Source organism: Canis lupus, chromosome 10 (genome assembly GCF_048164855.1).
Source record: "Canis lupus baileyi chromosome 10, mCanLup2.hap1, whole genome shotgun sequence".
NCBI classification, from domain to species: Eukaryota; Metazoa; Chordata; class Mammalia; order Carnivora; family Canidae; genus Canis; species Canis lupus.
In genome coordinates this window covers 22042486-22064882 of record NC_132847.1, presented here as the reverse complement: position 1 = coordinate 22064882, position 22397 = coordinate 22042486, and the positions used below count along the sequence as shown (strand labels likewise).

General features: G+C 37.6%; 1 protein-coding gene across 5 annotated transcripts in view; it reads right to left on the bottom strand.

Moving 5' to 3' along the window:
* RAD50 (RAD50 double strand break repair protein) overlaps positions 1 to 22387 on the bottom strand; it is a 92006-nt gene extending 69619 nt beyond the window's left edge. The window contains exons 1-6 of one of the 5 annotated variants that reach the window (XM_072840955.1): positions 22304 to 22322; positions 20179 to 20262; positions 18892 to 19129; positions 4705 to 4856; positions 746 to 931; positions 187 to 391 (exon numbers count right to left, since the gene is read on the bottom strand). In XM_072840955.1, coding sequence (XP_072697056.1) covers positions 187 to 391; positions 746 to 931; positions 4705 to 4772 — 459 coding nt within the window. In that variant the 5' untranslated portion in view covers positions 4773 to 4856; positions 18892 to 19129; positions 20179 to 20262; positions 22304 to 22322. Of the gene's footprint in view, positions 1 to 186; positions 392 to 745; positions 932 to 4704; positions 4857 to 18891; positions 19130 to 20178; positions 20263 to 21882 lie in introns of all 5 variants that reach the window. The other 4 variants (XM_072840953.1, XM_072840952.1, XM_072840954.1 and 1 more) reach the window with 4 other exon arrangements.
* Between the last annotated feature and the right edge of the window lie 10 nt (positions 22388 to 22397).

The following is a 22397-nucleotide window of genomic DNA, read 5'->3' as shown; positions in this document are numbered from 1 at the left end:
GGCAATTCTAACACTAACCATCTATTACACACCTAAGATATTAACCATAACTTTATATAGTGTCTGATAATTTTTTCAAGAAATATATATATTAAAATTTATATAAAGTGCTTTAGGGGTGCTACCACGATAAAAGGTTACTTTCTTTTTTTTTTTACTTTCTTATTATATAAGAAATCAAATTACCTTCAATGGATCAAGTTCGTTCTCATAGGATTTGACAATTTCCTTTGATGATGTTAACTGGGCTTCCTTACTAGTAATCTGATCACGTATCTCACAAGCTTTTTCCTTATTTTGCTTCAAATATTTTAATTCTGTTTGACATTCTTTTACTTTCTGACCTTGTGTCTGACGTACCTGCCGAAGTGTTTCCAAGGCTTTAATGTACCTTTGGAGATATTAAATAAAAATCAAACTTCTGTACAAGGCAATTACAGTAGATTCAAATGATGGAATATTACACAGTTGTTAAGATAACATTTACAGAGTTATTAGTAACTTACAAAATGCTTATGATATAATGGTAAATGAAAAAGTTATATAAAAATTATTAGCCAGATCAAGAGAGATGTGCAGAAAGTAAACAGAAAGGAAATAGGCCCACTGGTTACTACTGGATGACAGATAATAACTGATGACATTTTACTTTTAAAACTTTTTCTCTTTTAAAAAAAGAAGCATCCAAATTATATCATTGCTCAATATTTTAATGGGTTATAAAGTCTCATTAAAGGTTACAAACCTTGTTGCTGAAAAAATCTCATCAAATTTTTGCTTCAGGGCCTTTCCCTCACTTAAAGGCCAATTAGAGTCTTCTTGGTGACAAAAAATGACATTATTTAGCACAGACTTGGAAACACCAAGAGAACTTATCATCTCTCGGTCAATTTCTGCACACTTAGAGCTGAGACTGACCTTCTCACCATGCCTACAGAAAACAAAAATTGAGAATTTATGTAAAATAAAAGAACCCCTCCATTTGTACTTATTTAACTGTTTAATCAATCCTTTATGCTGTACTTGTTTTAAAAAAAAAAAGAAGAAGAAAAAAATAAAAGTCCCCTCATTCATCCCATTACAATATTCCTCAGGGTAAAAAGTTTAACTCTTAAATGATCAGCAGTTCCATTATGAAAAGGAGGTAAAACAGGGCAGGACAGGAAAAGATGCCAGAAATTGATTTTTTACATGTCTGTACTTTTAAATATGATAATTTAAAATATTTATAGATGGTAAACAGAGAAAACTACCTTACATCTCCAGAACTTGAAAATAAGAGAAATAAGAGGCTTAAAAGAATAAAACAAAACATGATGGTCCATAGTAGACAGGCAATGGTGCCAATAAAAACATGTGAAGACTATGTTGTTTAGATAAGGACTGTTCAGTAACAGACACGCTGTGAAAAGAGAACAAACTTTAGTGATACTCACCTAAGCAAATCCAAGGAGGATTCTTAATCAGTAGACCTCAACTTCTAAGGTGACAGAGACAAATAAATCCAACAGAGAAGTGTCTTTAGGGTCTTTTATTTTTTTTCTTTAGGGTCTTTTAAAAGATGAGCTCCCTACATCATTATACCTAGGGCCAGGAGCTTCCATGCCCTTCAATTCCAAGAGATCTCTCAATACCTTTCATCAGAAGGACAAATTCAACATTTTCTTTCCTATCTTCTGTTCAGTATCTGTTAATAACTAGATTAGGAGGGCAGAAGCAGTGTCTGTGTTTATTGTCATTTATATATTCCAATATGCATTTTGAAAACACTACACCAAATACACTGAGAATGTTTTATTGGGGGATTGAATGGACACAGATCAAGAGGTTATCTGGGTAGCCCAGTGGGTCAGCGGTTTAGCACCGCCTTTAGCCCAGGGCCTGATCCTGGAGACCCGATATCGAGTCCCACGTCGGGCTCCCTGCATGGAGCCTGCTTCTCCCTCTGCCTGTGTCTCTGCCTCTCTCTCTCTCTCCTCTCTGTGTATTCTCATGAATAAATGAATAAAATATTTTTAAAAAAGGAGATTATCACATTAGACCAGGGAAAGATGATGGTAGCTTGAAATCGAATGGACACTGCACAGATGGAAAGAAAGATTCAACAGACCTTTAGGTTAAATTCACAGGACCTGGTAATGAACTGAATATAGAGGGCAAAGAAGTGTCAAGATAGAGGTTATTGGTTTGTTGTCACTGTATGGATAGGGGTGCCATTGGCTATGATGAAGAGCACTGTAAGAATATCAGGGTGTGGGAGGTTTGTTAGAAGGCACCAAGGAGAAAGACTTGGTTTTTAACATGTTGAAACTGAGGTGTCTTTGAAAGAACAGGTAAAACATGAGAAAGACAGCTGCATACATGGGTCTAAAAACAAACGTCTGGAGACCTAAATCTCTGAGTCACCTATAAATACACAGTAATTTGAGTAATGGATAAGAATGAGATTAACTAGGAAGAAAATATAGAGCAAAAATAGGAGAGGATCTAGGACAGCCTGTTGAACTCCTACCTTTATTGGCTGAGTAGGATGTGGCCATGAAGAAGATAAAGAGAAAACAGTGTCACATCATGGAAGTCTATTAAAAATTTTCAAGAAGTTATTAACAGCTACCATTTACTGAATTAGAGTGCACAGAACAATGGCCCTTCAGAGATATTTATGTTCTAATCCCTGGAATTTGTGAACTTGTTGGGTTACATGGCAGAATAATGATACAGATGGAGTTAAGGTGCTTATCATCAGGACCCTAAATAGATGGATCACCCTGAATTATCTTGGTGGGCCAACACAATCACAAGGGTCCTGAAAGGGGAGAGGGAGGCAGAAGAAGAGGTCAGAGTGATGGGAACTCTGCCGACTATTGCTGACTTTGAAAGGTGAAGGAAGGCCATGAGCCAAGGAATCCAGTGGGTAGACTGTAAAAGACAGGGCATGGAAATAGGTTTTCCCTCGACCTCCAAAAAGGAACACAGCCCTCCTAACATCTTGATTTTAAGCCGATGAGACCCAATTTGGACTCATAAATTACAGAAATGTAAGATAATGAAGGTGTATTGTTTTAAACCATCAAATTTGTAATTTATTTGCAGATGGGAAACTAATACATAAGCTCCTATTACCTATTAAACATTTTATATGTATTAGCTCAAACCTTAAAACAACTTTCTAAAATATATACAGTAAAAAAAAAAAAATATATATATATATATATATATATAGTAGGGGATCCCTGGATGGTGCAGCGGTTTGGCGCCTGCCTTTGGCCCAGGGCGCGACCCTGGAGACCCGGGATCGAATCCCACGTCGGGCTCCCGGTGCATGGAGCCTGCTTCTCCCTCTGCCTATGTCTCTGCCTCTCTCTCTCTCTCTCTGTGACTATCATAAAATAAAATAAAATAAAATAAATAAAATAAAATAAATAAAATAAATAAAATAAAATAAAATAAAAAATAAAATAAAAAATAAAATAAAAAAATAAAATAAAATAAAATAAATAAAATAAAATAAATACAGTAATAATGAATCCCTCTTTTTTTTTTTTTTTTTTTTGAATCCCTCTTTTATAAGTGAAACAAACACAGGCTTCTATGTGATCTGTTTTGTAAAGCAATAGCATTATCCTAATTAACACTGAGGGTACCTGTGACCTTAGTTGGAGCTGTTTCAGTAGAGGAATGGGGCTGGACGAGTAAGAAGGAAGAAAAGAAATGGAGACAGTGAGTATCAACAACTCTTCCTGAGAAGACTGGCTGTAAAGGGGAAGAAGAGACAGTAACTGGAGTGGAATGAAATCCCAGGAGTGTGGGAGAGATCTGTGTTTAAATGCCATCAAAACAAATCTGCTGGAGAAGCCATTAGCTAATATACTGCCTCTAGCATATAACAGGTGCTAAATGTTATTAATGAATGGAATTATTTCAGTAGTTGGACAAATAAATAAACAAGTAAAAGGAAGTGGTAAGGTGACAGTTAAGTAATCTGCTCAACAAGGATAAAGCCTTGAAGCCAGGGGAGGCTAATTCCAAAATCCAAACCCATTACAAGATAATACCTGCCTCTAACAAAGAGTTGAAAGAGATAGATGATCTCTTTCTTCTTTTTTTTTTTTTTTTTTTTAAATTTATTTATTCATGATAGTCACACGGAGAGAGAGAGAGAGGCAGAGACACAGGCAGAGGGAGAAGCAGGCTCCAAGCACCGGGAGCCCGATGCGGGATTCGATCCCGGGTCTCCAGGATCGCGCCCCGGGCCAAAGGCAGGCGCCAAACCGCTGCGCCACCCAGGGATCCCTATCTCTTTCTTATTTGTTATGCTTCTCATCTCACGCACTCCTAATACTACCATTTTCTATTCAATCTATACTTGAGTGATTGTGCACCTTTAATTGAGCAACTGTTCATAAATTACTCAAAGGAATGTAGCATTACCACTAAATCATTTATGGGATCATTCTGTTTAACTGATAAGTAGATAGAACAACAAATGTTCATAGTGGATGAAGCCCTATGTGTGTAGGGGCAGAGAGTACTCAGGAACTCTACTTTCTGCTCAGTTTTGCTGAGAACCTAAAATTGCTCTAAAAAATAAAGTCTTTAAAAAAATTAATATGCCCCCCAAAATAATAGAGAAAAACCCATTAGGTTCCTTGAACCTAAAAGACTGAAAATGAACAGATATTCAAATATAAAATAAACACCTACTTTGTTCTAGTAATGACTCCTTCCAGGGTTTTAAATTCCGTCTTTTTGCTTTTCTGAGTACACACCATAGCTCTCTGCACAGCTATAAGTTCTCCATTGACATCACGAAACCGCAGACGAATCTGGGCTCTAACATCTGTTTCTTGAGCAACCTTTGAAGGTAAATGGAGAAAAATTATGCTACCTTAGTATCAGAATGTTAGTTCTAAAATAAAAGGCACAAGAAAAAAAAAAAAAAAAGGCACAAGAAATCTTATCAAAAATGAGGACAAAAAAGAAAAATGTCCAAAATAAGTGACATTCTATATGCTATTCAATATAGAAGAGGAGAAGAATAGTCTTTAATTGATTTACTAAAATTGTTTATTTTCTGTTATTCAGTATTAGATCAAATATGTAGATTTTTCAAATAAATAAATCTTACCTTCTTAAATATCAAAAGTGTTTTCCAAAAGATTTTTTAAAACATACACAAGCTTACAAAAAGTAAAAAAAAAACAGTATACAAAACTACTCTCTGAACCACTTGAGATTAAGTTGCTGATCTGATGTCCCATCAATATTTCCTAATAAAATAGGGATACTTTCAAATCTAAAAATCAGGAAATTTAGTGACGTACTACTACCATATGGTCCCCAGATTCTATTTAGGTTTTGCTGATTGTTCCAAATATGTCCTTTAAAACAAAAGAATCCAGGTCAGAATAATACACTGTATTATATACTATTCAGAATTACATATTGTTGTCATGCCTCTAGTTTCTTTCAGTCAGGGACAATTCCTCAGATTTTCCTTGACTTTCCTGATTGATTACTTTGAAAATTACAAAACATTATTTTATGGACTATCTCCCAAAATTTGGTTTGTCTAATATTTCCTCATGACTAGAATCAGATTATGCAACTTTGGCAGGAATATTACAGAAGTGATGTGTGTTCCTTTCATTGTATCTTGTCTAATGGGACCATGATTTCAATTTATCCCACTACTGGGATAATGGTGGTATCTGCCACACTTCTCTCATAAAAGTTTTTTTTTAATACTTTGCTATTAATAAATATTTGGAGGAGAGATATATTGAGACCATATTAATATCTCATACCTCATCAAACTTTCTTCCACAACTTTTAGCACCTATTAATGTTTCTTACCTGAATGAACTAGTTCTATGATAGGGATCAATTAGTTATTTTCCAGTTCCATTATTTCTCCTACATTTATTCATTAAGATTCTACTATACTATAAAGGGTTTTGTCTTTTCCCCCATTATTTACTTTCATTTAAAAAATATCACTGTAGGGATCCCTGGGTGGCGCAGCGGTTTGGCGCCTGCCTTTGGCCCAGGGCGTGATCCTGGAGACCCGGGATCGAATCCTACGTCGGGCTCCCGGCATGGAGCCTGCTTCTCCCTCTGCCTGTGTCTCTGCCTCTCTCTCTCTCTCTCTGTGTGACTATCATAAATAAATAAAATAAATAAATAAAATAAAATAAAATAAAAAATATCACTGTAGATTCCTACATTCCACACCTGGACTCTAATTTCCAACCAGGTTGCCATAGTTAACATCTGTGGATGCCTTCCTCCCTTGGCTTCACCAACTGGCTTTCGTATTGAATTAATTAGGAATGAAGGAAGGTGCTGAGTTTTTACCATGAACACTGAATTTTTTTTGTTTTGTTTTGAAAGATTTTTTGAGAGAGAGAGAGAGAGCATAAGAGCAGGCACAAGTGGAGGGAGGAGCAGGAGATAGTCTTCGAGCAGATTCCCTGCTGAGCAGAGAGTCCACCGTGGGGCTAGATCTCAGGACTCATGAGATCATGACGACCTTAGCAGAAACCAAGAGTTGGATGTTCAAGTGACTGAGCCACCCAGGCATCCCACAAATTTAGATGTTTTTGTATTTATTGATGTTCATATGATTTTTCTCCTTTATCCTGTTAATGTGGCAAATTACACTGATCAGTTTTCGAATGTTAAACCTTGCATTCCTGAGATAAACTCAACTTATTCATGGTGTATTATCTCTACTTGCATATTGATGAATTTGCTAACATTTTCCTATGGATTTTTACATTTTTGTTCGTCAGAGGTATCTGTGGTTTGTTTTCCTATAATGTCTGTCTGGTTTTGGTATGAGGGTAATGCTAGCCTCGTAAAACGAGCTGGGACATATTTCCTCTGCCTCTCTTTTCTGAAAGACTTTGCGTAGAACTGACATTATTTCTTTCTAAAATGTTTGGTAGAATTCAGTGAAATTATCAGGGTTTAAAGTTCTCATCATGAGGTTTTAACTATCAATTTCTTCAGTAGGTGTATTTTTTCTTGGGTTACCTTTAGTAGCTGGTGTCCTTAAAAGAATTTGTCCATTTCATGTAAGTTGAATTTATTGGCATAAAGTTGCTAACAACAGTGCCTTATTATCTACACAATGTCTGTATGATTTGTGGTGACATTGCCTCTTTTACTAATACGGTAATTTCTTTTTTTAAAGATTTTATTTATTTATTCATGAGAGACACAGAAGGGCAGAGACATGCAGAGGGATAAGAAGGCTCCCCAAGGAGCGCCAGATGCAGGACCCAATCCCAGGACCACAGGATCACTCCGAGCCAAAGGCAGACAGACGCTCAACCACTGAGCCACCCAGGTGCCTCAATACTGATAATTTCTGTCTTCTTTTTCTTGATCACACTGCTTAAAGGTTTATTAATTTTATTGGCCTTTTTTTTTAAAAAAAAAAGAACTAGCTTCTGGTTTTACTGGTTTTCTCTGTTGTCTTTGCATTCTTCACTTATTTTTGCTCTTAATTTAATTCCCCCTTTTGCCTATTTTGAGTTTAATTAGTTCATCTTTTTCAAGCTTAAGATAGAAGCTCTCAGGTTTTTAATTTAGATATTTTTTATAATATAAACACTTGATTCTATAAATTTCTAAGCATTATTTAGCTACATCCCACAAATTCTTCTCTTATGTTTTTATTTAAAGTCTTTTCTAATTTCTCTTGTGCTCTTTTAATCCAAGGGTTATTTAGAAGTGTGCTACTTAATTTTCAAATATTAGGGATTTTCCAGTTATTTTTGTTACTGATTTCTAGTTTAATTCTAATGTGGTCAGAGAATACTGGTTTGTATGACTTCAATCCTTACAAATTATTAACACTTGTTTATGGTCCAGAATATTTGTGAATGTTCCATGTGTTCTTGAAAATAATGTAAATTCTATTGTTCACTGGTGGAACGTCTTAACAAATGTCACCTAGGTTTATTTGGTTAAAAATGTTAAAATTGTCCATATCTTTACTGATATTTTGCCTCCCTTTCCTTTTCTCTACCATGAAGGGTGTTGAGATCTACAAATACAGTTGTATATTTATTTCTCCTTTTCGTTTCATAGATTTTTGTATCTTCCATATTAAAGCTTTACATTTAGAATTGTTGTATCCTCTTTTTTTTTTTTTATTTTTATTTTTTTAAATTTTTTTTAAAAATTTTTTTTTTTAATTTATTTATGATAGTCACAGAGAGAGAGAGAGAGAGAGAGTGAGAGAGGCAGAGACACAGGCAGAAGGAGAAGCAGGCTCCATGCACCGGGAGCCCGACGTGGGATTCGATCCCGGGTCTCCAGGATTGCGCCCTGGGCCAAAGGCGGGCGCCAAACCGCTGCGCCACCCAGGGATCCCAGAATTGTTGTATCCTCTTGATGAACTGAACCCTTCATGATCATAAAATGTCTCTTTTTACACCGGTAATGTTACGGTTTCTGAAGTATACTGTCTAATATTAATATAGCCACTTCAGCTTTCTTATTGTTGGCATATTTTAGTATTTTTTTCCAGCTGTTTACTTTTAACCTATCTGTACTTTATTTAAAAACACTGTTATTCCTTTTGTTTTATTTGGGTCTTTTTTGTTTCATCTTGCAATTTTTCATCATTACGTTTTCCTTTTCATCTTTCTACACATTTATAAGATTTGTAATAATGTTCTAAGGGTATCTGCTAATTCTATCATCTCTTTCATTTTTTATCTGATTCTACAACTGAATTTTCTCCTGGTTATGGGTTCCCTCTGTCTCTCTGCATGGCAGGTAATTTTTTACTGTGAATTTTACATTGTTGAATAAAGAATTTTGTTTTACTCCTTTAGTGAGTATTGAACTTTGGTCAGGCATGCAGTTAAGTTTTTTGAAGTTTCTTTCGAACTTTTGTTTTTCAAGATTGTAAAGGGGGATCTAGAGCATTCTTTACTCTGAGACTAATTTAGTATCATTTCCCCTTAACCTCAAAAAACTCCTTTAACATTTCTTGTGGTACAAGTGTGTTGATGACACATAATTGTCATTTCTTAAAAAAAAAAAAATCTGGGATCCCTGGGTGGCGCAGCGGTTTAGCGCCTGCCTTTGGCCCAGGGCGCGATCCTGGAGACCCGGGATCGAATCCCACGTCGGGCTCCCAGTGCATGGAGCCTGCTTCTCCCTCTGCCTGTGTCTCTGCCTCTCTCTCTCTCTGTGACTATCATAAATAAATAAAAATTAAAAAAAAACATTAAAAAAAAAATCTGAAAATGTACTCCATTTCCTCTTTTATTCTTGAAGGATATTTCTGCTGGATATAGGATTTTAAACTGAATGTTATTCTCCAGCACTTTGAAGATATCACCTATCTCCCAGCTTTATAAAATCTGAAAATGGGGACAGCTGGGTGACTCAGCGGTTGAGCATCTGCCTTCAGCTCAGGCATGATCCTAGGGTCCAGGATCAAGTCCCACATCGGGCTCCCTGCAAGCAGCCTGCTTCTCCCTCTGCCTATGTCCCCACCTCTCTGTCTCTCGTGAATAAATAAAACCTTAAAAAAAATCTGAAAATGTACTCCATTTCCTCTTTAATATTTAAATGCTATTGCTGCTGGATATAGAATTTTAAACTGAATTTTATTCTCCAGCACTTTGAAGGTATCACTTAACTCTGGCCTGGATGGTTTTTGATGACAAGTCTGTCGTCATTATTTTTCTCCTCTGCATAATGTTTTACTTTATCTTCAGTCTGCTAAAATTTTCTTTTTATCTTTGGTTTTCAGCAGTTTGAATATAATATATAATGTAAGTATGTTTATGCTCTGATGTGTCAAACTCCTTGGGTCATTTTTACTTTTATTTCTCTACCGATAGTTCTCTATACACATAACCACCTTTCCCTTTAAACTGATGAATTTATGTATCTTTGTCTGCTAATCCCAAAAGCTGTCACCTCCAGATCTGTTTCTATGTATAGTTTTCCTTCTAGTTATGGATCACATTTGCTTCTTTATATATCCACTAATTTCTTTTTTATTACATCTTAGACTCTTAGGCCCTGTAGATGCTACACTTAAGACTTTGGACTGTGTCAGCTTCCTTTAAAAAGAGCTGGGTTTTGTTTTAGCAGGCAGTTAATTTATCACAAACACATCTTGATTCTGTCAAAGTTTATTTTAGGATTTGTTTGGATGGCCCTTCTGAGGTCTCAGAAGAATGGTAGGGGGGTTCCACAAGACCTCCCTACTCTAGCATATCAGAACTCAAATGCCACCCAACAGTGAGTAACCTCTAGATTATCCATTCAGCTCACAATCCCACTCCTCTACCCTAGTAGTTGTTCTCTGCAAGCCCTCACTAAATCCTGTCCTGGACATATGTAGCTTAGTAACTGGCCAAAGATTCAACAGTCCCTTACACAGATTTATGGTACCCATTTCTGTAAAGCAACCCTATTCCTATATTTTTCCCACAATTTACAGCCACCTCAGCAAACCCACACTTCTACCTTTGTTTCATCTACCTAGTTTTTCTCTTTGGGGTTCTAATCCCACATGTAGAAAGCTAGAGTGAATGTACAGTCACATCATATATTTCTCTTTTCTGAAGATCAGAGCCCTGCAGCATCTGTTGTCCAATACCTAAAAACTGTTGCTTCAATTTTGTGTTCCAGTTTTACAGTTGTTTATCTTGGAAGCAAAGGCATAATACTTACTATTCTACTGTAACCAAACACAAGTCCTGAATCTTGCTTTTTTGTTTGAATCACAGACTACCTTTTGCTGGCCTTTTAATAAGTTTTTGGCCTAAGTCTAACTTTGATATTAATTCATCAAATTATTCAAAAAGTGACTAGGCTCAAATTTATTAAGCACTTGTAGTTTCTGTGTGCTGTTTTGGTTTAAAATGAAGGACACTTTTTCCTTTGAAGTATGGAAAACAGGTTAAAGAGAAGAGTAGAAAAAGGTGTGTTAAACATCATCTTAAGAGACAAACAGAATGGTCTGGGAACACAAAGTAGGGAACTCTCCTAATCTACCTGGGAGAGTTCTGGGAAGATTTTCTAAAGGAAGTGAATGTTTTAAACTGACAGATGGGCAGGAGTTAGATGAAAAGATCTGAGTAACTGAATAGTTTAAGTAATTTCAGAAAAGTATGGTGTAGAAGTAGGGGAAGGAGGAATAAAGACAGAAAACAAATGTTTTGTTAAAATGCTTTGTACTTAAGGCAACAGAAAGTCACTGAGAGGTTTAATCCAAGGGAAACACATGTAGTAGATATGCATCTTAGACTAATTACTCTGCCTTCAGGATAAACAAATTGGGCGGAGGCAAGACAGGGGGTAGGGAGTAATCCAGGAGAAACAGAAAGATAGCCTGATAAGAGCTTTAGCATTAAGGACGGAGGTAAGGAGGTAAAGTTGAGGACTGGCTGCCCAGAAGTTGTAGGATTCAAAATTAATATACAGAAATCCACTACATTTCTATACATTAATAACAAAATAGTGGAAAGAAAAATTAGGAAAACAATCCCTTTTACAATCACACCAAAAAGATACCCAGGAATAAATTTAACCAAGGTGAAAGATCTATACTCTTAAAACTGTAAGACAATGATGAAAGAAATTGAAGATGATACAAACAAATGGGAAAATATGCCATGTTCATGGATTGGAATAATGTTAAAATGCCCATACTATCCAAAACAATCTAAAGATTCAATGCAATTCCCATCAAAATACCAACAAAATTTTTCACAGAAGAACAAGTAATCCTAAAATTTGTATAGAACCACACACAGAAGACCCTGAAAAGCAAAAGCAATCTTGGAAAGAACAAAGCTGGAGGGATCACAATCCAAAATTTCAAGAAATACTAAAAAGCTGCAGTAAAAATAAATAAATAAAATAAAATAAAAATAAAAAGCTGCAGTAATCAAACAGGATGGTACTGGCATAAAAAGACACACAGATCAACAGAATAAAGAACCCAGAAATAAACCCATGTTTATTTATTTATTTTTTTAAAATTTTTATTTATTTATGATAGTCACACAGAGAGAGAGAGAGAGAGGCAGAGACACAGGCAGAGGGAGAAGCAGGCTCCATGCACCGGGAGCCCGACGTGGGATTCGATCCCGGGTCTCCAGGGTCGCGCCCTGGGCCAAAGGCAGGCGCCAAACTGCTGCACCACCCAGGGATCCCTAAACCCATGTTTATATGGTCAATTAATCTACAACAAAGGAGACAAGAATATACAATATGGAAAAGACAGTTTCATCAATAAATCGTGCTGGGAAAACTGGACCATTTCATTTGCTATGACACTGGACCACCTTCTTTTACCATATTCAAAAGTAAACTCAAAAAACACCAAAGACCTAAAGGTGAGATGTGAAGCCATAAAACTCCTAAAAGAAAACATAGTGGACATCAGCCCTAGTAACATATTTATGAACATATCTCCTCAGGCAAAGGAAAGAAAAGCCAAAATAAATTAATGGGATTATATCAAAATAAAAAACTTCTGTAAAGGCAAGTAAACCATCAAAAAAACAAAAACAAAAAAGCAAGCTACTGAATGGTAGAAAATACTTCCAAATGATTTATCTGATAAGAGGTTAGTATTCAAAATATATCAAGAACTCATACAACTCAACACCAAAAAAACCCAAATAATTGGATTAAAAATAGGCAGAGGAACTAAAGAGAGATATTTTCCCAAAGACATACAGATGGCCAAAAGACACATGAAAAATGCTTGGCATTACTCATTATTAGGGAAATGCAAATCAAAATCACAACGAGATATCACTTCACTCGAGTCTGAAGGCTAGTATCAAAAAGACAAGAAATGATGTGTTGGTGAGGATATGGAGAAAAACGAACCCATGTGTACTGTTGGTAGAAATGTAAACTGGTGCAATCATTGTGGAAAATGGTATGGGGAGGTTCCTTAAATACAAAACAATAGGAATACTAGGGATGCCTGCGTGGCTCAGCAGTTGAGCATCTGCCTTTGGCTTAGGGCGTGACTCTGGAGTCCTGGGATCGAGTCCCACATCGGGTTTCCTGCATGGAGTCTGCCTCTCCCTCTGCCTGTTTCTGCCTCTCTCTCTCTCTGTGTCTCTCATGAGTAAATAAATAAAATCTTAAAAAAAAAAAATACTGTATGATCTAGTAATTTCACTAAGGGGTATTTATCCCCCCAAAATGAAAACATAATTTGAAAAGACAATAATGCTAGCCTTGTTTATTGCAACATATTTACAAGAGCCAAGAGATGAAAGCAACCAAAGTGTGCATCTATAGACGAATGGATAAAGATGTAGTATATACATATAATGGAATATTACTCAACCATAAAAAAAGAATGAGATCTCGCCATCTGCAATAACACGGATGGATCTAGAGAATATTACATGTGAAATAAGTCAGAGAAAGACAATTATTGTATGATTTCACTTGGAATCTAAAAAACAAAACAAAAAATCAGAAACAGACATAAATATTGGGAACTGGTAGTTGCCAGATGGGAGGCAGGTAGGGGAATGGGTGAAATAGATCAAGAGGATTAAGAGGTACAAATATCCAGTTATAAGTTAGTCACAGAGATGAAAAGTACACCATAGAATGAGGTCAATAATACTGCAATAACATTTTAGTATGAAGACAGATGTTATCTAGAGTTATAGTGGTGAGCACTGTGCAATGTATAGAACTGTTGAAATTACTATGTTGTGCATCTGAAACTAATATAACACTGTATGTCAAATATACCTAAACACAAAACTTAAAAAAAAGGGAGAAAAAAGAGCTGCCTCTTAGAATATAAATATCTCAGTGAGGAAATGGCCAGATGTTGATATTCAGCTTTGAAAGACATGGGGCTTGATGCTATCATTTAGCTCAAGGAAAGTAGTTGCTAAGGTCTCAATCCACAGTAGTTAAAGGAATTATGCATCTATGTACTAGAAAATTGTTTTAGTTTAATTGGTTTACAACATGCCCGGTATACCAGCAGGCCAAATAAACATTCATTCTCCATGGCACCTACCTTTCTAGGACTTAGCTATCTGGCAAGTATCAAATTATTAAGTAGAACTGAAGCAAAAGGTATCTTGTAACATTTTAATCACAGTATTGTTGGCAAGCATACTGAGGTAGAATCTCTTCAAAAGGAGCAATTTAGATTTTTTTAAGGCAAAAAAATAAATACTACACTTTAGAACAATTTCTGTCCAAAAGAATAAAACAATAAAATATTTTAACCCCTTCCCTTTCTAGTTGGAAAATCATTAAATGGGGTAGAGGAAAGTATGTGTTCATGCTGGTTGAAGGTGCGGGGACATGGCAACTCAGCCTAGAGCAGGGTAACTGTGTAGGCTGAGAAGGGTGTCCACAGGGGGAGACAGCCTGCCTAAGGGCTTCAACAGTCCAAGGGCGTCAGAGTTCAAACAGGGTGACAAGGGCGTCCATGAGAAGGGAGGAGCCAGCTCACAAGGAAGACATAATGTGGAAATTCAGAGCCTGACAATGTTAAGGAGGGAATCCATGAGAGGGAAAGTTTGCTGGGGTAATTCAAATCCCAGATTAGAGAGGGCATCCCTACGAGAGATGATCAGAGACTGAGCAGGGTAAGATGTCCACTTGAGGGGAATGAGAAGGTGGTCTTGCATGGGAAATCACAGCAGGATGGGCAACCAAGCATGTGATGGGGCCAGCCTGAGGAGTTAGAGCCTAAGCAGAGTGAGGAGGGACTTCACACAGGGTAGCATCAGTCCGGAATGGGGTGTTGGGAGCCCTACTGATAGTGATGGGAGATTCATTACAAACACGGAGATTGATCAAATAAGTAAATATATTAAGAATATAGTCAATTCCTTGCTTCTCACGGTCTTCACTGTATTTACCAGGCAATGTATTAAATTCTACTCTCCAATTTACTCAGTGCTTGATGAAATCCAACTTTCCAACTTGCTCAGGGCTTACCACTGAGCCACTGAACTAGACAAAAGAAACACAACCATGATGACTAGTCTTCTTACAAACTTTCACCCACAAACCTCAAGTGAACCAATGACACCATCATGCAACCCTGTTAACACTCCCCTCACCTTACCTCTGAGCTAAAAACTACCTTATACTTTTCCCAAGCCTCTATAAACCCCTTCTCCCACACTCAGTCAATGATTCCATTTATTTTTTCCACTGAAAATATAGAAACAATCCAAAGACAACTGATTTATTCTCTCACCACCAAATATAATTATATGCTCTGTCTGCCATCCTCTTACAATGGATAAACAATGTATACTCCTATTAACTCCTTCAGTCAAGCAATGGATCCTATCCTTGTCTACTCAAGAATTTAACTCTGCAATTATCCCTTCTTCTGCACTCATTTTCTTCCCTCTATCCAGGGTCATTTCTACCAGTCTACAAATGGTCTATCCCATTTATAGACTTTATCCCATATTTATCCATGGCTTAAATTCTATAGTGCTTAAAAACACAAATATGGGAGCAACATGTGATAAAGAAACTGCTGCAGAAATAAGCATGTGGTTAATTTACAGTATCAACCAGAAGCAAAACAAAGCTGATGAGACGCAGACAAGAGAGAGTTGAGCTTCTGAGGGTTCAGGTCAATTGAGATGCGAACAAGGTAGAGAATGAATGGGAGGGACTGAGGTAGTCAAAAGTTTGAAAGAAGTAGAGGAGAAGGGGGGGAAGGTAGGCAAATGGAGCAATATGGAAATCAAAGTTCCTAAGAAGAGACAAATAACTGAAGACAGTTAAGAAAGATTGGTCAGAAGTAGCTGAAAAACTCAGGTGTTTTAGACATGGTAGACAGGATGAAGTATGGGGGGGAGGGAATTAAAGAAAGGAAAAGAAAAGACAAGAGAAGCTGAATATGTAAGACGAACTGAAATGATAAAAACACAGCAGGTTAGGAAATTGAGGGGATTTGGGCAATTCGGGTAAGGAAACGGATTCCTTCCATAACAGCGAGTGTCAGTGACTCAAGGGAGAAGCACCGATGAACAAAATAGTGTGGGTGGAAGCTCAAAACTGGGAAATCATAGTAGTTGATAAGCAGGCAGTAAGCAAAGCTAGACAACCAAGGCCAGAAGAACCAGACGGAAGACATGAGCAGACAGCTAAGAAAAATAGCTCTAGAAAGAAGCAAGCATTTGGAAGGAGGAATGGGTGATAGACTGAAATTGTCAGAGATGCTAGAGCATCAATCAACTTAGAAACATCCAGAAGAACGACAAAAATAACAAGACACAACAAAACAAGAAAAACTGCCAACAAAACTCTCCTTAATCCTGCAAACCTTTCAACTAATTCCTTCTTTCTACTCAAAGCAAACTCATAAAACAATTCCGTGTTTTGCTTTTTTATCTCCTCTGGTTTGGTCAAGATGATCAATGGCCTCCAAAGAGCCCAACCTTCCTGGCTTGGGCTATCAACATAATTGACTCAGCTGATGTCTCCCTTTTTGTTAACACTTCATATTTTTGTCTTCCAAGACCCCACTCTCCCAGTTTTCCCCACTTTACCACTTATTCTTTTAGCCTCTTTTGCTGGTGCCTCTTCCTTGTCCCTATTTCTACATGCTAATGTGCTTTAGATTAAGATCTTCCATCTCTTCTCTGTATTCACTCCTTACGTGATCCCATCAGGCTTTCAAACTACCTACATGTAACTAACTGTATCCATCAATGATTCCTAGTTTTCTCTCTCTAGCTTGAAACTCTCCCCTGGACCTACTTCTATTTGCCTACTGGACATTTTAGATATCTAACACACATCCCAAATTTACACATTTAAACCAGAGCCACCCAAATTTCCTTTTCCAGAGTTTCCTCATTATGATAAATGTCAACACTACTTTACCCAGTTTTTCAAGTCAAAAAGGTTGGAATTATCCAGATCATTAACTCAGCTATCAGTACTATTTTTAAAATGCAACTTAAGCATTTTTCAACATTTCTAACATTACCACCTTAATCAAAAGGTGGTATCTCACCTGGATATATCTCACCTGGATTATCACAAAATCTCCTTTACTAGGCCTCCCCTCTGTTGACCCTTACCACCTACAGTCTTCTCTCAGCTGCCAGACTGCTTTAAAATACACACCATACCCTTATCCTGTGTCATTTCTACCAAAAGATTCCTATTTAAATGAGAACAGAACCCTAAGGCTTGCAGAACCTAGTCCTTTCTGATTTAGTTTTCTACCAGTGGTTCCCCTCGCCATTTTGTTCCTCCTTGTGATTCCTTGAACACATCAAGCATGCGCCTACTTCAGGAACTGGAATGTTAACTCCTACAGATTGTGAACGACTCATTCCATCTAGAATCAACGAATATTTAAAAGGTAACTCTGGCTGCTGTGTGGAAAAAGAGAACTTCAAGAATGATGGCAGAAAAAGAAATTTGAAGACTATTAGAGTAACTCAAAGGAAAGAGGAAGGTAACTTGGACTGGGAAAGGAGCATTGAAGATGGAATAAAGGGGCAAATTCTAGACATATTTAGTGCAATCGATGAGCCTTACCCTAGGAGAACCACCTTATGATCATGGTATGTTCCTCGCCAGGTTAAGTATCTATGGACATATTTGAGAAGGCTAGCCAAGAACTGCTTCTGAACTGGCAACAGAGAGAGACGAAGGAATCAATCAAAGCATGACACACAGGTTTTGGCATGAGCAAATGTATGGATGGTGATATCATTTATTAAATTGGGAGAGGATGGAGGCAGGACTAGACATGGAAAGGAATAGGGGAACAGGGAACCATGAGTTCTGTTATAAAAATGTTAAAGAGATACCCCTTAAATATCAAAACAGTTGGATATATATATCTAGAGTTCAGGAAAGAAGTTTGAGCTAAATATACAAATCAGGAATAATCTGCACATAACCAGTACTTAAAGCCATGAGAATGAATGAGATCACCCAAGAAGAGTAAGGCAAAAATACCCTTAGCAAAGGAGACTAAAATATGGCTAGTGAAAAAGAAGGTATAAGATAATGGCACCTGGAAGCCAAGAGCAATGTTAAAAAGGGAATAAAAAGCTATATCAAATCTTCTGAGAAGTTACTGAGAATTACAAAATGACAACTTGATCTGGCAATATGAAGACTGTCAGCAGCCTTGTAACAGCAATTTTAGTGAGAGGAAGAAAGAAGAAAATCTGACCAGAGCAGGCTGGAGACAAAATGGGAAGCAATAAAGTGAAGATGATGAGTACATACAACTCTAGTGAACTGAGCTATAAATTTGAATAGAAGTAGTAGCCAGAGGATGATCTGGAGTAAAGAGAGAGAGAGTTTTTTGTCTGTAGATTTTAGCTACCAGAGCATGGTCATATGCATGATCCTATAAAGAGAGAAAATGTTGGGGATCCCTGGGTGGCTCAGCGGTTTAGCGCCTGCCTTTGGCCCGCGGCGCGATCCTGGAGTCCCGGGAACGAGTCCCGCGTCGGGCTCCCGACATGGAGCCTGCTTCTCCCTTCTTCTGTGTCTCTGCCTCTCTCTCTCTCTCTCTCTATCATGAATAAATAAATAAATAAATCTTTAAAAAAAAAAAAAAAACAGTAAACAATTTACCCTTAATGCAAGAGAAAACATAGTACCAATACAGGTGAAGGGTATTTTGGAAGATCTGAAGATTGGAAAATGTGGAAAATGAGGTACTTTTTATCTGATTCCTCCCAATTTTTCAATAAATTACAAGACAAGATCGTTGACTGAGGAGAAATTGCAGATTTAAGGAGAGAGGTACGAAAAGTCACTGCAGAGAGGGCTCATTCAGTGTACTAAATGATTTTACTATCTCAGAGAAAAGGTTATAAATACTTTAATAATTACAGTTACCTTTAGTCACATTAAAGTGGCAACACCTTAAATGAACATCAACAGAGGGTCAACTGAATAAACTATAGAATATAAACTCAGTGGAGGGATCCCTGGGTGGCGCAGAGGTTTGGCGCCTGCCTTTGGCCCAGGGCGCGATCCTGGAGATCCGGGATCGAATCCCACGTCAGGCTCCCGGTGCATGGAGCCTGCTTCTCCCTCTGCCTGTGTCTCTGCCTCTCTCTCTCTCACTGTGTGCCTATCATGAAAAAATAAAAAAACATTTTTAAAAAAATAAAATAAAATAAACTCAGTGGATTAGTAATTAATTTTATTAAGACCAATGTAATAAAAGCATGTATATATATTAATATATGCACAGTATGTTACTAAAAATTTGACTCACACAATAGTATAAAGTGCTACTGGTGTTTTGAAATATTTATGTTTCAGTGTATTTATATCCACAAATGTGTTTTTATAAATATCAAAAAAAGGTCTGGGAGAAATATACAATGAACTATTAAGGGGGACTGGCAGGTAACAGAGGGAGGCAAATGAACCCAACATACATATAAAACAAGAGAAACCTATAAGCCAAAATACGTACTATAGAAAATTCTATGTCCTTTACACTTAGTAATGGTATAAACACTATAATTCAAAGATTCGTACACAAAGATTTTAAATTATGGCACATTTTAATGGAAAACCAAAAGCAATCTAAATGTAAGAAAATTATGCAACTATTTAATATGTTCATAATATGGGGTGCCTGGGTGGCTCAGTGGTTGAGCATCTGCCTTTGGCTCAGCTCATGATCCCGGGTTCCTGAGATAGGGTCCCGCATCAGGCTCCCTGCAGAGAGCCTGATTCTCCCTCTGCCTGTGTCTCTGACTCTCTCTCTGTCTCTCATGAATAAATACATAAAATCTTTAAAAAAAATGTTCATAATAGGCTACATATTTTAGGTAGAAAATATTTCAGACATACAAAAAGTATAAAGAATAAAAGCAGCACCAATATGCCAAATACTTAGGTTAAGAATTTAATTTATTCTTTAATGACATGGGACCTTATGATAATGTTAAGTGGGGAAAGAATATCAGAATACAAAATTAGGGTATGACTTTAGCTATGTAAGACTGTATGTACAGAATAAAATACATGAAAATGTTAACAGTGGTTGTCACTGGGTCCTAAGACTGTGTGGACTTTCATATCTCTTTATACTTTTTGCCAGGTTTTCTACAATAAGTCTTATCATTTTATAACCATAAAAATACTGAAGTTCACTAGCACCATTACCTTGGGATCATGAACAAATGTATTTCCTTTGGTTCCAGGAGGAAAATCGCCAGTACAAATGTATTTTAGACATTCAATGATGGTCTAAAAAAACAGAAATTTATATTAGCTTTGAGAATCAGAGAAGTTTATCATAAAATGTTAATTCGTTATAAAAACATTAACCACAGACTATAAGAGATATGTCAGAAAAAATTTGATATTATGAAACTTGTAATACAGATATGATTAGGTGTTAAAGAATAACTGCATTGAAAAGCTAATTAAAAAGGTATACTAAAATAAGAAGTTACTGTTAAAATCTTCTATTTCCAATTAAAATCCTTTAATAACAATAGCTAATGTAAAATATGGTTACCATAGCTGATAACACCATATTATATAAATGAAATTTGCTGATGGTAAAAAAATGTAAATATTCTTCCAAAAAAAGAAATAGAAGAAAAAGAGGTAATAGATGTGTTAACTGGAGAGGAGGGATCCTATGTATTTCCATACATATGCCAGTATGTATGGCATATTAAGTCACCTTAATATACCCTTTAAATATCTTAAAATTTTATATATCAATCACACTCTAATAAAGCCAAAATTTTTTAAAGTAAAATTTTAAAAAATGGCTAATGGTTACACAGGCCTTACTATGTGCCTTGTATTTTACTCACCACCCACCTTTACATACATTAACCACTTAATTTTCACATTAGTCTTAGGTTGTAGAAAACTCTTTTAACTCCATTTTATGAGAAAACTAAAGCGCTATGCCTCTGGGTCACCCTTGCCCGATCACATAGATTATATGTATTTGGATAGCTAGTATTTATAAACACTATGCACTTAATTCTATGTACACAATAAGTAACTTTTCCACACAAGCAAAAGTAGATAAAAGACTGGCATTCAATGCTCAACACGAAACCTCTTTCTGTATGTTTTTTGCTACGTTTAGTCTTCTCTGTTATACAGACAACGCCCTGCTTTTTCTCAAGCCACCCTTAAAGAGCAGACAGCCTCTTGGCTATACTTTTCTAGTACCTGCATGCCACTCCGGGGTCCAACTCAAATTTCTAAATATTCCCTGGTCCTCAAAAAGCCAAAATCAGTAAGCTGTGCTCCAATTTTCTATTCTGACTGGGTAAGAGCATCCTAACAACAGTTATCCAATGTAAGTAGGCCCCACAGCATCAGTTTCACTTTTAAGTCATTTATTTTCCCATTTATTATGCTTACACAGTCGGCATACTCAGAAACTCGTCTACGAAGTTCCTATGCCCATCGTATTTTGTAATTTTTTAAGAAATTCCTATAATGGGACAACTGCCAGGAAATGAATGCTATGTTTTGGGAGCAAGGAAAGTGTATTTAAAAAAACAAAACAAACAAACAAAAAATCAATGCAGACTACAGCTTCGTGCAGGAATGAAAACTCGCTGTAAACCTTGTCCTCCCAACAAGCCCGGACACCCTCACGAGGCTGGGACTGGTCCCCTCCCAGGGGCGCCGAGGCCCACCGTCCACACCGGGCCACGCCCAGGGCCCGGGGCGCCAGCCGCAGGCCCACACACTTCCTGGGGCCCCAAGAGCTGAGCCATAGGGACGCCTCGCCTTTCATCCTTACTACTGTTGGGCTCCCCAGACATTTTACCCTCTAGATTTCGCAAGGTGTGGCGGACGGTAAACTGAAGGCGGCTACGGAGAACTTACCGTCTTCCCCGCCCCGTTGGGTCCAACCAAAATTGTGAGGGGGCTGAAAAAAGTGATAATTTGCTTATCTTTGTCCTCTATTCCAAAACTCCGCACGCCCAAAATGCTCATCTTTTCGATCCGGGACATGTTTGCAAATGGTTCTTTTCTCAACACGGGGGGACCTCGGGACCTAGAGGCGCGGCCCACCGAGACTTAGGGGTGAAGCCGGAGCACGACGAGCCGGGCTGTGGGGACTTGCGAGTCTCCGAACTGGGAGGCTCCAGGGAGGAGCGAAGGCTCTGGCTGGAACGCTTCCTCCCACACCGGCTTCCTTCCCGCTTGACTGGCGAGGGAGGGGGCGGGGGCGGGGGCCGGGCCGGGGGTGCCCGCGTAGACGCAAAAGACAGACCCTCGGGACCCCGCACAAGGGAGCACTCACGGATTCCCGCCGCGGCCGGCCCGCGGGTCACGTGCGACGCCACGACAGGCGTGCATTTACGCTGCAGGCCCGGGGCACGCCGGGAAGTCGGAGG